The sequence below is a fragment of the Mustela lutreola genome, chromosome 14, assembly GCF_030435805.1.
Source record: "Mustela lutreola isolate mMusLut2 chromosome 14, mMusLut2.pri, whole genome shotgun sequence".
NCBI classification, from domain to species: Eukaryota; Metazoa; Chordata; class Mammalia; order Carnivora; family Mustelidae; genus Mustela; species Mustela lutreola.
The window spans coordinates 51,863,778-51,881,699 of record NC_081303.1 but is presented as its reverse complement, the minus strand read 5'-3'; the positions used below and the strand labels follow the sequence as shown (position 1 = coordinate 51,881,699).

General features: G+C 35.2%; 1 protein-coding gene across 2 annotated transcripts in view; it reads left to right on the top strand.

The window, feature by feature from the left end:
• The first annotated feature begins 7,364 nt into the window (after nucleotides 1-7,364).
• Nucleotides 7,365-17,922, top strand: part of LOC131814431 (complement factor H-like) — an 81,707-nt gene continuing 71,149 nt past the window's right edge. The window contains exon 1 of one of the 2 annotated variants that reach the window (XM_059145355.1): nucleotides 7,365-7,606. In XM_059145355.1, coding sequence (XP_059001338.1) covers nucleotides 7,549-7,606 — 58 coding nt within the window. In that variant the 5' untranslated portion in view covers nucleotides 7,365-7,548. The remainder of the gene's footprint in view (nucleotides 7,607-17,922) is intronic. The other variant, XM_059145354.1, reaches the window with a different exon arrangement.

The following is a 17,922-nucleotide window of genomic DNA, read 5'->3' as shown; positions in this document are numbered from 1 at the left end:
ACATGACATAATTTTCTAATACTTTCAAATTAAAAATAGTAGAAAAATAATTCAGTCTTTCCTTTAGCGTGTTTGATTTAAATATAGTATTGTTATTGAAATATTAGAAAAGTTCTTTCAGGTTCATAACTCATGCTTTGTAATGTTCTATAAATTTTTAAGATTGTTGTCAAGTTTTGGAAAACCTCTGTCAAGTTTCCCTGATATAATGAACTATAAGATTTCAGGGCATTTAGAGTTTTGTGTTATCATTAATATTAAATATTGGATTATTATATTATAATATATTTTATTTATTTATAATAATATTTATATTATAAATATTTATAATAATATTGTTATTACATTATATTATATTGTATTTAATTATATTATTATTATAAATATTGGGTTGAATTGAGTGAGGTATTATAAATTAGTTTGCTCTCAATGTCCTCATTATAGAGACATAAGAGTTATGGTATTTCTATTGATGTTAATATATCATGTGTGGCAGAAGCAAACTTCCATTTTCATTAGGCAGCAATGAGAATTGAATCATCTATTTAAAATTGTACACATGCTATGATTGTCTCCATACTTTCATAAATATTTTTCCCTTAATAGCCATATCCTTCTGGTGCCAGGCATTATGCCACATATCCATCCATATGTGCTGTGTCTTTCATCCTGCATCTTTGCATCCTGAAGCCAATCAATTTGGCACAGGAGTGATAAGAGTATTTCTAGAAGCCATTCATAAACTTAGATGGCCATCAGTAACCAAATTATATTCAAGAGTGTATCTCTCTGATATCAAACTGAATATACTGTCTCCTTGACTTCTTGATTGAGTCCTCCAAAGCCTGTAATTCTCTGATGTCAACTAACTCAGTGAAAGTATGATGAAGGGGAAATCAGAATAGAAAAAGACAATACTTTATTTCTTGCAATTAAGGTACAATTTTAAATTTTTACAAGAAAGAAAGAAAGATCCCTCCCATGTCCTCAATGGTATTTGTTCAAATAAAAAGGCCTAAAGCTTAAACTTCATTGGCCTCAAAGGAAATCAAGCTCTGACTGTATTCTTCAGTTTTTTGCCCTGTTCTTCTCATTGGGCTTCCATATAATTGTTTCATGATGAATTCATTCAGTCATCTGCTTAATTTGTATCCATTCTTCTAAGTCCTTTTCCCTCCAGCCATTGTAATGCAACTGCCAAAGCAACATTAAAATACTGCATATCCTACATTCTTTTCCTTGATTAGATCTGTTAAAGATTACATATTGCCTATAAAATAATATGGAAATCTTTTTTGCAAAATTCAAACCTCTTCTCCTTCAAAGCTCCTCTTCTTTCTTCCGCATCTTCCTTTTGCAAAACCACAGCTCTGGTGTTAGTCTTCTCATTAATTCTAGAACACTCTCTTCACTTTCCTTTACCTAATAACCCTTGCTCAGGTGTACTTGTCCCTTAAACTACAATTTAATAACCCAATATTCTTGAGATCATCCCATATAAAGCCTTTTGGGAAAGTAATTTCTCCTTTCTCCTAACTTTTATGGTACATATTGACCACACCAGTCATTTTTCACTAAGCATAGATGTTACATACTTCTAGTTTGAACAATATGAGATTTTTCTCTAACACAAATTTACAACTCTCTTAGTATTAAGTTAACTATTTGTTGTCTGTAATTGTTAATGGTAATCTAGTACTACCTAACAACTTTATGTTATTAAATAATAACATGTTGGTACTTTTCTTATGTTCTTCTAAATCTCTTTTAAATAAACATTTGTTTTTTTTTTTAAAGAATTGATGAAGACTAAAAAGACAACAATAGCATTCAAATAACACCTTATCTTTTTTAAAAAGATTTACTTATTTAGTTTAGAGAGAGAGTGTGGGGGACAGGGGAAAGGAGAGGGAGAGAATCTTAAGCAGACTCCATGCGGAGCTCAGAGCCTGACGCTGGGCTCCATTCCACAGCCCTGAAATCACAACCTGAACCGCAACCAAGTCAGACACTGAACCAACTGCACCACCCAGGCACCCCAATTAATACCTTATCTATTGATCTTTGAATCACATGAAAGAGGAAAAAACAGTAAAAATAATGCTGCTAAAAGATATTATCAAAATTAATTCAATTATTTGCACTTCAGTAATGTAGTGGCATCTGACATTCAACAATTTCAAGTAAAAGAAAAATTGTATAGTAAATTCACCCCTAAGCATACTTTAAATTTGTCATAAATGTGTGTATATGTTAAAAAATCTTTATAATAATATGAATGTATAATTATAAAATACATAGGTAACTATGATGCATATGCTAGAATATATACGTAAATATTTTATAGTATTTTAATTATATAAAGGAGTTATTTATCGACAGCTAAATTTATGTAAAATTAGTAACATCAGAACTAAATTATTTGAGAGGCATATCTGCATAAGTTAAAAAGTAAGATTCAGGAGATCATCTCTGGGTTTGATACCTGGTCCTATCTATATCTCGTGACTTTGACAAAATTGCTTTAATTTTCTACAGCTCAGTTCACTCATCTATACATTGAAGATAGGAATAGTCTTCTATTTAATTATATTGTTATAAGTACAGTGTTGCTAAGTGTGCTTAGATCCGTGTTTGCTATACAGTTGGAATTCACTAGTGTTAATCATGATAACATTCTAAAGTATTCTTTAAGTGTTAAGTTAGTATTGTTATTAGACAAGAACTACTAGAAATCTAAATAATGCAATATATTTGGATTCATACTCAGAGAGATAAAATCTAGGAAAAAAATAAAGAGGATGTTTAAATCTATGCTGTTAATTTGTATACCACCAGTTAAATGAAATTCAACTTTCACAGCTAAAAATTCATATTTGCTTGATTTTCCACATATACTATTTAATTTCTTATTTTTCTCAAAATAAAAGACAAGTTTCGTTCCGTGTACCAAATTTTTGAATACACAAACTAAAAGAAAAGAAATAAACCAGAAAATCATACTGTAAGCAAAATTAAATGTAAGTAGGGACATCTGATGATAAAATGATCAATGCAAAAGAAGGCAATCATTATTTTATATAAATATGCAGACATCATCATAGCTTTAAAATATATTAAAAAGATTGATGTAAACTGAAAAATAGACAAATCCACACTCACCATAGAGTATTTAACACATCTTTCTAATACCTAATAGAATAAACAGATTAAGACATAGTAAAAATATAAAAGATTTGAACAATGGAATGTTAAACTTCACCTACTAACACAGGTAGAATATTGACCATATAATGGCAATAAATAAAATCTCATCACATTTTCTTCATTATTTAAATATCAATTAACATACAGTATAATAATAGTTTCAAGAGTAGAATATAGTGATCCAACACTTCCATACACCTCCAGGTGTTCATCACAAGTGCACTTTTTTTTTTAAATTTATTTGACAGACAGAGATCACAAGTAGGCAGAGAGGCAGGCAGAGAGAGAGGAAGGAAAGCAGGCTCCCTGCTGAGCAGAGAGCCCGATGTGGGGCTCAATCCCAGGACCCTGGGATCATGACCTGAGCCGATGTGGGGCTCAATCCCAGGACCCTGGGATCATGACCTGAGCCGAAAGCAAAGGCTTTAATCCACTGAGCCACCCAGGCGCCCCAACAAATGCACTTCTTAATCCCCTAATCCCCCATTTAACCCATCCCCTCATTCACCTCCCCCTTGGAAACCATTATTTTTTCTCTATAGTTAAGAATCTTTCTTGGTTTGCTTCTCTCCCTCTTTTTCCCCGTTTGCTTGTTTGTTTTGTTTCTTAAATTCCACATTTGAGTTCAATTACATGGTATTTGTCTTTCTCTGAAAGGCTTATTTCCCTTGGCCTTATATTCTAGCTCCACCCATGTCATTGCATTTGGTAAAATTTCATTCTCAGCCAACTCAGCAAGAGCTGAGTAATATTCCATTGTATATTCACACCACCTTTTATTTATCCACTCATCAATCAATGGACATTTGGGCTGTATGCATAATTTGGCTATTGTTGATAATATGGCTATAAGTAATGAGCATATGTAACCTTTGAATTAGTATTTTTGCTTTCCTCAGGTAAATATCTAGTAGTACAGTTGCTGGATCATTGGGTAGTTCTATTTTTAACTTCTTGAGGAACCTCCATACTGTTTTCCAGAGTGGCTGTACCACTTTGCATTCCCACCAACAGGGCAGAGAGTTCCCCTTTCTCTGATTCTTGTCAACACGAGTTGTTTCTTGTGTTGTTGACTTTAACCATTCTGACATCCTGAGGTAACATCTCATTGTGGTTTTGATGTGTATTTCCCTGATGATAAGTGATGTTGTCCATCTTTTCATTTGCCTGTTGGCCTTCAACATGTCTATTCAAGCCTTTTGCACATTTTTAATTGAATTATCCATTTTGGGGATGAGGAGTTTGATAAGTTTTTTATATATTTTGGATATTAATCTAGTCAAATTTTGAAAGAATAGAATTACTGAGAGTACATCTTTAGATCACAACAGAATTAAACAAGAAAACAACTTTTTTGAAATTTTTTCTTCCAAGTTCTTATTTAAATGCCAGTTAGTTAACATACAGTGTAATATTAGTTTCAGGTGTAGGATTTGTCGTTCATCACTTACATACAATACCCAGTGTTCATCACGGGTGCCCATCCTCATACCCATCACCCATTTAACCCATACCTCCTACCCACCATCCCTCCAGCCACCCTCAGTTTATTCTCTATAGTTATGAGTCTCTTTTATGGTTTTCCTCTCTCTTTTCTCCCCCATGTTCATCTGTTATGTTTCTCAAATTCCCCATATAAGTGAAATCATACAGTATTTGTCTTTATAAGAAATCAACTTAAAAGATAACTAGAAAATCCCCAAGTTCCCAGATGTTGACACTTCGTCAGAATTTTTTACAAAAATTAAAGTGGGACTTGTAGATATTGCTGTGTGAATTCACTAAGCCTAGAGAAGTGATTAGGAAATGGACTCACACATATCCAGTTGTCTGATTTATGATGAAAGTCAGAGTAAAGCAGTGTCCTAGGAAAGAGATGATATTTTCAGTAAGTAGTGCCAGAAGAGTTGGATCGTGGTATTTTAAAAATATATCTGTTGCCCTTCATTATACCATACACAGATGTCAAATGCAGTCTTAAATGTGAAAGAGAAAACAATGCTTTTAGAGGAAAGCATCATTGTATCCTAGGAGTAGACAAGAAATCCTTAAAAAGGACACAAAATGCACTAACCCCAGTAGAAAAAAAATGAAAATTTGTTCTATTTTAAAAATGTCTTTTCTTCTTAAGTCTCAAGCATTTTTTTTTCCATTGCAATTGTTATATCCTGTGATATTTACAAGGAAATGCTCTCCTGTAGTTAGAACAATAAACATGCAAGGGACCTTAGTGACCCACAATTTTTTTTCTGCTTAAACATGGCAGTGAATTCAGAATGACTTTGCGATTTGAACCCTTTGAAAAACCATCCACCTTCAAAAGCAGGCTATCTTTGTCAGTTGGACTCTTCAAGAATGTGTTTGAAAAAATGGGAGTCAAGCACAATTATGCAAACAAAACATTTAATTGTTCAATTAGGATGCAGAAATTCTACCCATTAAGAAACGCTGAGCGGGGCACCTGGGTGGCACAGTGGGTTGGGCCTCTGCCTTGGCTCAGGTCATGATCCCAGGACCCTGGGATCAAGCCCCGCATTGAGCTCTCTGCTCAGCAGGGAGCCTTCTCCCACTCCCTCTGCCTGCCTCTCTGCCCACTTGTGATCTCTCTCTCTCTGTGTCAAATAAATAAATAAAATCCTTTGAAAAATAAATAAAAAAATAAATAAATAAAAGTAAAAAACACTGAACAAAATGACAACCCACTGACTGAAGAAGATGTTCATAATAAATATGTCCAGAATGTCTATGAATATAAAAAAGAATTCCTACAATGAGATAAGTAGAAGATAGATAACTCAATAGAAAATATATGTGTGTATATACGCAGAAGACTTGAATGCATAGTTCACCAGAAAATCTCTAAATGACCAATCATGACATGAAAGTCACTCAACTTCATTTGTCCTCAGGAAAATGCATACTAAAGTCCCAGAGAATTACAGCTCTGTGTTCACCAGAATGGCTAAAATTACACAGATTAAAAACATCAAGTGTGTTGAGGATTTGGAGCAGTTCATTCACTGCTGATGGGAACACCAACTCGCATAATCCTTTCAGAAGACTTTCTGATGCGACTTCTTACACCTAGACATGTTCATCGTTCTGTCCTACCGTTCCCCCCCGAGGTGTGCACTCATCAGAAATGAGGACATGTCTTTGTCAAAACCCTCACAACAGCAGCCCTTTTTCTATCAGCTCCAAACTAGAATCTACTCAGATGCCCACGAACAGATGCACAAATGAAATGTGGTACATTCACAGAATTGAATATTACACAGCAATAAGAATTAGTAATCTGTAATTAAACACAGCAGTGTGGTTGAATAACAAGCATAAATTTTCATGAAAGGCTCTACACACTAAAAAAAAATATTTTTCAATTTATGTAAAATACAAAATAGACGAATGGATTCCATATTCTTAGAGATCAGGACACTGGTCCCTCTGTGGGTGGTGAGGGAGAGGTTGAGAGAGGTTCACCGAAAGGGACAGCTGGGGCTTCCTGGAGAGCTAGTGCTCTTCAGTGAACTAAACTTGGCGCTGGGTTCATACATGTCTCCACCATCTCAATATTCATTAACCCACTTGTTTAAATGTTCCCTATGCATATTATGTTTCAATAAAAGGTTTAAAAACTCAGTGTTCAAATTTCTTGATTTTTGAATTATTAAACGCAGTTATGACCAAGGAGAGTGATCCTGTTGCTTCACACACATATATAAGAAGGCTTTAAAAGAGTAATTTCCTGGATTGTGGGAAAAGCAGGCCAGCACTACATTCTTGGCAACGTTTACCCACATTTTATGGGTCTTATTTGTGGAAGCATTGACTCACTCCAAGTTCTGTAAATGATTTTTTCATTTTTATGAATTATTTTTATTAACATATAATGTATTATTTGGCCCAGGGGTACTGGTTGGTGAATCGTAAACGATTTTTAAAAGAGCTTCTTTTAAGCTCCTTTTGAGGGTTTTTGAAATCCTGAGGATATCAGCAGTTACTGCTTTGCACATTCCAAGAACTTGAACGTGTTCCAGCAGAGAACATGCCTGGGTTTATGAAAACAAATGAAAAGCAAGTCACAGCATTAACATTCCGTGGGAATGCAGGAAGAATCAGATTCAAACTCTGACACTGCTGGGGTTTGGGGTTGAATTTTCTCTTCTACCTTGCAAAATTTCTGAGGGGCGGAGCATCTGGTACTCCCTTTAATTCCCGAGTTGTGTTTCAATTTCCTTTTGAGCAAGTGCTTTCCTGCACTAATCAGATTTCGTAGAGGAAGAAAACTTGACATCGTGTGAGCACTCTCAGCAATTAAATGTACCCCTAAAAGACCTCAGAATGAGATTTCTAGGGGAGATCGTTTGGCTTATATTGTGGGCGGTTTGTGTTGCACAAGGTAAGAGTAAAAAAAGGCTTTTTTCTATATTATGAGACATTTGCTAACATGCTTTTCACAGTGGTAACAGGAATTTTGTCTAGAAAATGTGATTTAATTACTGTTCTATAGATTTGTGTGTGACTAGCTTTTGACATTAAGTTTTAAAAAATATAAGTAGTTTATTTAAGTGATATTATTATTTATCATGGTTTTATTTAATGTACACACTCAAAAAGGGGTTTTTTTTAAGAGTTTATTCATTCACTTGAGAGAGAGAGAGAAGTAGAGGACAAGCAGGGGGAGAGGCAGAGGGAGAGGGAGAAGAAGACTCTGCTGAGCTGGAACCCCCCTACCCTCAACCCCACCCCCACCCTCTGGGGCTCCATCCCAGGACCTGGAGATCATGACCTAAGCCAAAGTCAGACGCTTAACCATCTGAACCTCCTAGGTGCTCTCAAAAAATGTTTTAATAAATGTTTTGAAAACTGTACTATATCATAATAATTTCCCTTCAAATCATCATAACTTATTTTGTTTGTTTAAAATTTTCACCAAAATGTTTTGTATGAAAGTGTTAAGAAGCATATGAACATATGTAGAACCAGAACAGAAATTAGAAGTCTTGTAGGCAAGCAAGCATTAGTTGCTTGTCATTAGAATGAAAATATCACATAAGTGTGAAAAACTTGAACATGCAGTGTTTGTAACATCTAAGTTATTCTAACGGGGTTTTTTCCGATAGTGTATTTGAGATATATTCTAGAAGACCAGTCTTTAGAGTAGTGAATATGAATGTAGAAGTTTTCTTTCTGGTATCAGTAAGAAAATTACTAGATTTATATTAAATTTTAATTGTAACACTGCTTCTCAATAGATTAAGAAGATTCTTTGGAGGAAATTTTGTTTCTAATTCATGATAGGCAACTAAATTATGTGATAATATTTGACTGGCATTTTTAAACCAAATCAGTTACCTATCATCCATAAATTTCGAAAACTTTTCACTAGGTCAACAAATTTTGATTAAATGCTTACTTCATGTCAGCCTCTAAGCATTGAGAAATGTTAGCAAATAACATAAAATCTCTCTCCTTGAGCATCTTTCTATCTAGAAAATCAAAGTAAAGATATCTCTTTCATTATATCCTTTAGTCATTCTTGTAAGGTTGATTTAAATGTGTTTAATTTTTTTCTAGGATAGAGATTTTTTTTTTCAGTTTCTTATTCTAATATGCTACTGCTTGATTTTTAGCTTGGAAATCTTATATCCAAACCTAGATATTCCATTATTCCCTGCACACATAAATATTACAATTAGTAAAATATTATTGTATTGACAAAGAGTTTCAGAACCCTGTTAATGCTATCAATCGTAGCAAACATCTTTCTTTTTTTTTTCCTAAGGTTTTATTTATGTATTTGACAGAGAGAAAGAGCACAAGCAGGGGGAGTGGCAGGGGGAGAGGGAGAAGCAGGCTCCAGGGTAAACAGGGAGCCCAGTGTGGGACTGGATCCCAGTCCTCTGGGATCATGCCTTGAGCAGAAGGCAAATGCATAACCAGGCGCCCCACAAACATCTTTTTCTTTACATAAGTGTTTTTTTGTCTTTCCTTTAACAGGAATAATTTCAGTGTCTCAATATTTACATACCGTTTGCTGAGGCTTTATGCAGATACCATTTGTCATATAAAGAAGACTTATTTTATTTCTAGTTGATGCTCAAAACTCAAGAATAGAGGGCAAGTTTAATTAAACTTTTTAAGTGATTACAAAATGGAATTAGAAATACTAAAATTGGGTGCTACAAAGTATGTAATAAAAATTAAATCGTAGTGATTTAAACTCCTTATGTAATTGATTCCAGCTGATTCATTTCATCTGTATTTTATATTTCATCAAAATGTGTTTAAATGTGATATCAGTTTCTGCTGGTTGAATACAGGTTTGAATATTTTCACAATCTGCTTTACTCAACCAGGTTTGACATTTTAGCATTTCATAAACGGCATCTGCTCTGTTTAAAGTGAACATTCTTCAAAAAATATTAGTCACCATTAAAGAGAAATAACAGCTGATAAGAAGAATTTATTGACTCAAATTCTCAGAGACCAACTAGTTCTGCTTTAATACAATAGGCTCTCTGCATTCCCATTCCATTTGTGTAGAAATATGAGTTACTTCCTTATAAAACATTGTGTTTGCAGGAGTCCCCACAGGCTGCTAAGAATCTGGTCAGATTTACAGGACAAAGTTGAGAATAATGTTCCCTTAAACATACTCTTTGAAATTAGCCACAGTCCAGAAATTCCTGACTTTATTTATTTGACAGAGAAAGCCCAGAAATTCCTGCGAATAAAGTAAAACCCACTGAAAAATGTCCAAGTACACACTGGCTATTTTGTGTGGAGATATATGTATTTTCTAATTCGGGATGTTTAAGGTCAAAAAAGTTCTTTCGGGGCTTTAAATACATTATAGGTCAAAGGAAGAGAGATTCTCTTCTATTAGAAAGAGAAGGAAAAAAATTATGTATTGTTTCAAGTACAAGAAGATTTCAAATTTGAGTTAACCCTAAAAAGGAAAAAATAATTGACATTATAAATCATAAGAATTAATTCTAAAATATCTTCTTTTATGAGGTTATATGTAAATACACAGTTAACTAATCCAGAAAACTTAAGGTAGAGGTTTTTAATCCAAAATTTTTAATCCAAAAATAACAAATATTTTGGATTAAATATTTTTGGATTAAAATTTTTAATCCAAAAATTTTAATCCAAAATTCTGTTTCAATTCCAATAAGAAAAAAAATAAGATTTCTCCTTCTTTCTTCACCAAAACCCCCCATTTTCAGAGATAGTTGTGTGGTGCTTACCCATAGAGTGTGATTTAAAGCTGTGCATTGACCCAACTGTCTCTAGTATCCTCTCTTCTTCAAAAATTTGATATCACCAGACTCAACAAACCTGAAGTTTATGTGGAATGACAAATACTCTGAACAAATACTTTAGAAGAGTGAAAGCTAGTGTTCCTCACTGCAGTTCACTGTGAATTATCAAAGTTGGTAAGTTCTCTGGAGCATTTCAGTGAGGAAAGGTAGAAAGGGAAGATGAGGGTGAAGAACTGGACTAAGCAAGTCTGGCACGTGGGGTATTCCTGAGGGGAGATCTGAGGAGAAGAGCCCATGAGAAGGGTCAGAGCAGATGCCCCAGAATGTCATGAGAGGAGGAGGTCAGCCGAAGCAAACCTTGTTTATTTTAAGGGTACACATGTCCAAAGAACGCGCATGCTACTCTTCCGCCTGCACGTAATGTTCAACTACAACTGAATTATTGAGTATCGCTGAAATTATTCTTAGCCAGAAGTAAGTTCCCAAATGACACACAAATTAGTAAAAGTCTTCATTTTTGGCCTTTGATTGCTAGGGCTTGAGCCAAAGTCTAAATCAATTCACATTTCTTTGCTCAATCCCTGATTGTAGGACAGCCTTTGCACTTTTCCTTCTTCCCAGCAATGCCTCCCCCTCCTCACCCCACACACCATCCCCCACCTGCCCAGGCCTGTGAGATTCTTGCCAACTGATCTCTCCTGTGCTCACTTTACCCATTTAACAACTTTAACTGGTTTCAGATACCGTGCATAGAAAGGTCATGAAGTAATCGGGCAGGAAAAAGTGTTAACATTTCAGCTTAAAATTATAAGAAAACATTATAAAAATGGCTCAAAGAAATTATTGTAATAGAACAGAGAAAAAAATCACAAAAATAACAGAAGGAAAGGGGTAAAAATATTTGTTAGAACACTTCTATTTGCTTTGGCATTTTAACTCAGTGCACAAGTTTCTCAAACCTTGTTGACCAAAAATGTAATAGACAGAAAAGTGGTTACTGAAATGTTCACTTCATAGCTCCCAAAAGTTTTTATTTTTTTATTTTTTAAATAGTTTGCATTTTATAGATTTTATGTATTTATTTGACAGAGAGAAATCACAAGTAGATGGAGAGGCAGACAGAGAGAGAGAGAGAGAGAGAAGCAGGCTCCCGGCTGAGCAGAGAGCCCAATGCGGGACTCGATCCCAGGATCCTGAGATCATGACCTGAGCCGAAGGCAGCGGCTTAACCCACTGAGCCACCCAGGCGCCCCACGTTTTTATTTTTTGAACTGACCTAAAATCATTCCTGACTTCAGAATTATAAATTAAAATTTAGGACATGTGGACAAGACATACAATGGAATTACAGATATCAGAGTTTCTTGAATTCATGCAGTACGGCTTTAAAATCACTAAACGTTTGTTCCCAAGTCTTATCTATTACATTTGCTACCATCCACTATGCTCTTTCCTAAGGTTGTCTACAATCTGCAGATGTAATGGAAAGGCTCCATGAGAATTCTCTAGTCATCCATTCATTTTCTTATTTCGTTTCTTTGTTCATTCAATGATCATTTTTTGAGTGACTGTTAAGTGCCAGGCCCTATGATCAGCATTTTCCAAAAGACCATTTTTAGTGGGGAAAACAAAAGGAATGGCTTTGGATTTTATTAACATGCTGTATTTTATCATATAAGGTATTATGATGGAGATAAGCAAAAAAAGAGAGAGAGAGAGAGTGAGAGTATAGGATCATTTAGAGGAGGCAAGAAACCCAAAGAGCAATGAGAGGATGGAGTGGGATAGGGTTGAGGAGTTGATTTGTAAGAGCCCGAATGGAGAGAGGGAAATAGGTCAGGGCCACGATGGCATCTTGGGTAGGCTTTGCAGGTTGAATAGGAGTTAACCAGATAAGTGTGATAGGAAGGAGGACATTTAAGACTGAAGAAACATCAGTTGGTGTACAACAGACTAACAGTAGATCTGCAAAAATGGGGGATTGAGATCAGCCCCCACATTTCTAAATCTTCCATCAATGACATTTCCACAAGTGCTGCAGGTGTAACTGGGTATAGTGTGTGTTGTTTTTCTTCTTTTTCTTTTTCAATACTTATCCTTCGAGATCGTCATGAGTATTATTCAGATGCAAATCATTCCTGCTACACAGTTTTTTGAATTATGTCACCCTCTGACCCAACTCCACTTTACAGCAACCAGTCGGTATAGACTAACTATTTTAAGAAGCTACCATTTTGACTTGAACAATCATTGGCATTGTTTTAGTGATCCAAACACTACACATTCCAAGAAACTTGATTTCAGTGATGTATTCAAGTTGTATCCTGAGAGTAGCTTGTTTCAACCGTCTTTATCACATACTTGTTTTCTACCTGATTTCTTTTAGCTATTATCTGTTCTTCCATTTGCTTTTCATAACCCTGGAATTATCTTCATGGTATTTACACTGTTAAAATTTGAAGAAGAAATTGCATAATCATACTTCTAAATTTTAAACATATCACTTTACTTCTTCAAATGCTTTAATAATGCAAAATAATTTCTGTTTTCTCTAGAGTTATTTTTTAAAACTCCATTTGTGCGAACCTGAGTGGCTCAGTCAGTTAAGCAACCACCTCTTGATTTCAGCTCAGGTCATGATCTCAGGATCATGGGATCAAACCCTGAACAGTGCTCTGCAGTCAGTACAGAGGGCCTGAGATGCTCTCTTCCCTCTACCCTTTCCCGACAACTCCCCACCCCAGCTCACATGTGCACACATGTGTGCTCCCTCTCTCTCTCAATAAATAAATAAATAAAATCTTTTTAAAAATTAAAATAAAAAATAAAAACTTTATTGCAATTGATGTTTTCTTTATACAAGTATATATATATTTGCCAAATACCTTTAATTATTTTCATGTTACTTGTAAAATACTTTGAATATGTTCTATTTTGAAAAGCTAATCATATATATATGCAAATATAACTAATATGCATATAAACCAATAAGAAGTTGGGAAAGAAATTTAACATAAAATATCTACTTTTGCTATTTCCATTTTGTCTATTTGATTTATATTTCCTAAATTGATTTTTGGTTTTCTTCTATAATATATTCCAATATTTACTAAATTTAAAATTAGGCTAGCCGAAACATAGTATCTCCTGTTATTTTTTTCCCAAAATTATTTTAGAAAAACAGAATAATTGTATGAAGAGAACAACTTTAGTCTACCAAAGCAATCTGGTACACATTTGATAAAGGTTTTTTAAAATATATAATTTTATTATGATTTATTTCACTTGATTAAGAATACTTATCAAATAACAGCTTATAGATACACCAATTTAAAAACAAGTAATTAACTCTTGTTATATGTTAATAATATCCCTTTAAAATTTGAAATTGGAGGGGCGCCTGAGTGGCTCAGTTGTTAAGCATCTGCCTTCAGCTCAGGTCATGATCCAGGGTCCTGGGATAGAGCCCCGCATCGGGCTCCTGGCTCCTGCTCCCACTCCCCACTTGTATTCCCTCTCTAGATGTCTCTTCTTCTCTGTCAAATAAAATTTTTAAAAAATTGAAATTGGAAAAATTAAATAAATGATAATTATTAAATTATCAAGGATAATTGTTTTTAACTTTAAGCAATTTTTTATAACTATGTCTCTCAAATGAAAGCAAAGTGAATGCTATTCCTATCCAATAGCCAAAACCATTCACACTCTTATTTATGGACAGAATAATTTTAAATTACAAAATCAGACCAAAAGAATAAAAAGTACATCCAGGTAGTGCTTTATAAATTTTTTTTAATTTAACTGTCATTTAAGTGACTACATAAACACATAAGTTGAAATATTTGTTGTTTAAACCTAAGACTTTAGAAAACTTAGTTCACTCATTAACTTAGAACTTGAGAAGCGAGATGCTATTCAGACAAAAAAAAATAGAATCATCAGCCAAGCCTTCCTTAAAATGCTTGTATGCCTTTGAAATATGTTTATGTTACTTATTTAATAAGCTTCCTGCCCTTCTCTTCAAAAACTGCCAATTTAGTTCAAGCAAATGTGGTTACTACACGTTCATGCCAACAGTTTGACTACACAGGCTGAAATTACTCCTTTTGTCTCCTTAAAAAAATTTTTTGAGAACACGGTTTAACTGAACTTGAACGCTTTTTTATCAATTCAAACAAAAATTATGTTGTAAGATTCACTTAATTCTTCTTTTTTAAGAGTTTATTTATTTATTTGACAGAGACTGAGAGATCATAAGTGGGCAGAGAGGCAGGTGAGAGAGAGGGGGAAGCAGGCTCTCCACTGAGCAGAGAGCCCCATGCGGGGCTGGATCCCACGATGCTGGGATCATGACCTGAACCCAAGGCAGAGGCTTAACCCACTGAGCCACCCAGGCCCCCTTTGCCTAATTCTTGTTAGAACACAAGATAGTGAATCATTATCAGCTCGTTATGACATGAACTGATAATGCTCAGTGTATTGAAGATTAGAACCAAAGCAGACAGGAGGTGAATTTGAAGTTAGAGGATCTGAGTATTATTGAGAATTGATCCTTCTGTAAAACAGGATGGAGATGGTCGTTCTTCTCAGGGAGCTTACATTTTGATGGCAGGATAGATGAAATCCTTATAAAAACATTATGAATAATAATTATGAATCGTGAACTATGTTGGGAAGGAAATAAAGTAGGGGCTGAGGGAAAACAGAGATGGGGTAGTGGGGTAAGAGCCTTTGGCTGGGCTGGTCTGAACTGGGTCACTTTGAAGAAATAATATTTGAGCAGAACCTGAAAGATGAGACAAAGGCAACCACCAAAAGTCTCCAGTGCACGTGTTGCAAGAGAGAAAACAACCCAAAGATGTACAGGAAAAAAATACATTTGAGATGCTGGACAAAACATGAAGAAACCAGGGAGGCTTTGGCACAGTGAATATGTGGTAGAGGAAACAAGATGATCCCAGAGAGAATGGCAAGAGCCAGATAGGGGGTTCCCAGGGCAGAGTAAGGAGTTTGGAATGTCTTACACGTTAAAGGGAAAGTCACCAAAGAATTTTAAACACAGGAGCGGTGTGACCAATTTTGCAGTAACTCCTGTGTAGCCCTGTGGGGAATGCGAGGACGGAGGCTTGGAGACTGGTTAGCAGGCTGTTTCCCAGTCAAGGTGGCAAAGGATCATAATCAGAGCTGAGATTCTGGAGATGGCAGTAGAAGGATGGACAAATAGGGGGTGGTGATGCCGTTTTCTTACAGTCAAGAGCTGCCATTTAAAATTCATGGAAATTCTTACAAATTACTTGAAGTAAAAAGACTAATCGATAGGAGAACTCTTCCTCTGTAGTAAACATACATAACAGGAAATACCATGAGAAGGTGGTAGGAAGATGACATCAAAGAGATATGTCCTTGTCTTTTATATCTGGTTGCTAAAAGCAGTTAATAAAGTTGAAATTAATAAAATTGAAAGATCAAGAATTATCTTGAAATACAACCAAGAGGGAATGCATTTGCCTCAGGCTAGCTAATGGGCTGACCCCATGTGTATGTGTCTGTGTATTGATTGCTGTTTTGTGGTTGGATTATGCCTTTGGTAGATGCGTTATTTAAAAAAAAAAAAACAAAAAAAACTAAGAGGAAGCTGCTTGGCACAGCCCATTAAGCGCCTCGCTGTGGGTTTGGACTCAGGTCATCATCTCAGGGTCCTGAGATCAAGCCCTCTGTGGAGTTCAGAGCTCAGCATAAAGTCAGGTTAACACTCTGTCCTTCACTTCTTCAGCCCCTCCCCCTTCCCATCCCACCTCCTCCCCACCCCATGCAAGCCTGTGCTCCTTTGCTTTCTCTATCAAATAAATAAATCCTTTAAAAACTAATAATTTAAGTTGAGTAAATTAATTGATAAAAAAAACTTTATTACTCTTCCCTTGCATTAACTTAGTAGGATAGGAACTAATTCTATCAAAATGTTAATATACTAATGAAAAATATTTCTGTATGCACAATATAGCATCATATTTGAAATTTAACTAATTTATTTTTCCAGTAATCTTTATGCCATGAGGTGGATCTGAATTTCTAAACTGAAAAGCACACATAAAATTTTCATATCAAAACATGAAGACTAAATTTAAAACAAACAACAACAAAGATCTGGCTGGAGGGGCAGAAACGCCGAAGATGGAGTTTGCATGGTTTTATAATAGGGCATCAGCACCATCTAGTGGAGAAAAAGTATGTTTACCTAAATCTAAAAATCAAAACTATACTGTGGAATCATTTATTAAAAGTTCCCATGGAGGTTCCTCAAAATGTTGAAAATAGAGCTCCCTATGACCCAGCAATTGCACTATTGGGTATTTACCCTAAAGATACAAACGTAGTGATCCAAAGGGGCACGTGCACCCGAATGTTTATAGCAGCAATGTCCACAATAGCGAAACTATGGAAAGAACCTAGATATCCATCAACAGATGAATGGATCAAGAAGATGTGGTATATATACACAATGGAATACTATGCAGCCATCAAAAGAAATGAAATCTTGCCATTTGCGACAACATGGATGGAACTAGAGCGTATCATGCTTAGCGAAATAAATCCAGCAGAGAAAGACAACTATCATATGATCTCCCTGATATGAGGAAGTGGTGATGCAACATGGGGGCTTAAGTGGGTAGGAGAAGAATCAATGAAACAAGATGGGATTGGGAGGGAGACAAACCATAAGTGACTCTTAATCTCACAAAACAAACTGAGGGTTGCTGGGGGGAGGGGGTTTGGGAGAAGGGGGTGGGATTATGGACATTGGGGAGGGTATGTGCTTGGGTGAGTGCTGTGAAGTGTGTAAACCTGGTGATTCACAGACCTGTACCCCTGGGGATAAAAATATATGTTTATAAAAAATAAAAAATTAATTAAAAAAAAAAAAGTTCCCTAACACATCTTCTTGATCCATTCATCTGTTGATGGACATCTAGGTTCTTTCCATAGTTTGGCTATTGTGGAAAAAAAAATAAAATAAAAGTTCCCTAACATAAATGTGCTAAAAATTTGCTAAAACATCAAAGAAAAATGAATGTATATGAAAACCGACACAGGTATTATTTACGACACAAAATACAGTTTTATATGGAGCTTCTATGAAATGATAAACACTTTCACAATGAATATGTTCCATGATGGGATTCAGCTCGGTTGGTTATTTGCCCCTTGCCTTTTAAAAAGAAATTCTAGAATGGACCGTTAAGCCATTGTCATAAAACCAAGTAGAGAAAGGACTTTAGCAATTAAAGTAATGCTAATAAATATGTATGGTGACCAGTATTATTGAATTTCCCATTTTTATTTTTTATCTAAATTCAATCAGCCAACATACAGTACATCATCAGTGTTCAATGATCCATCAGTTGCATAAAGCAGCCAATGATCATCACATCACGTGTCCTCCTTA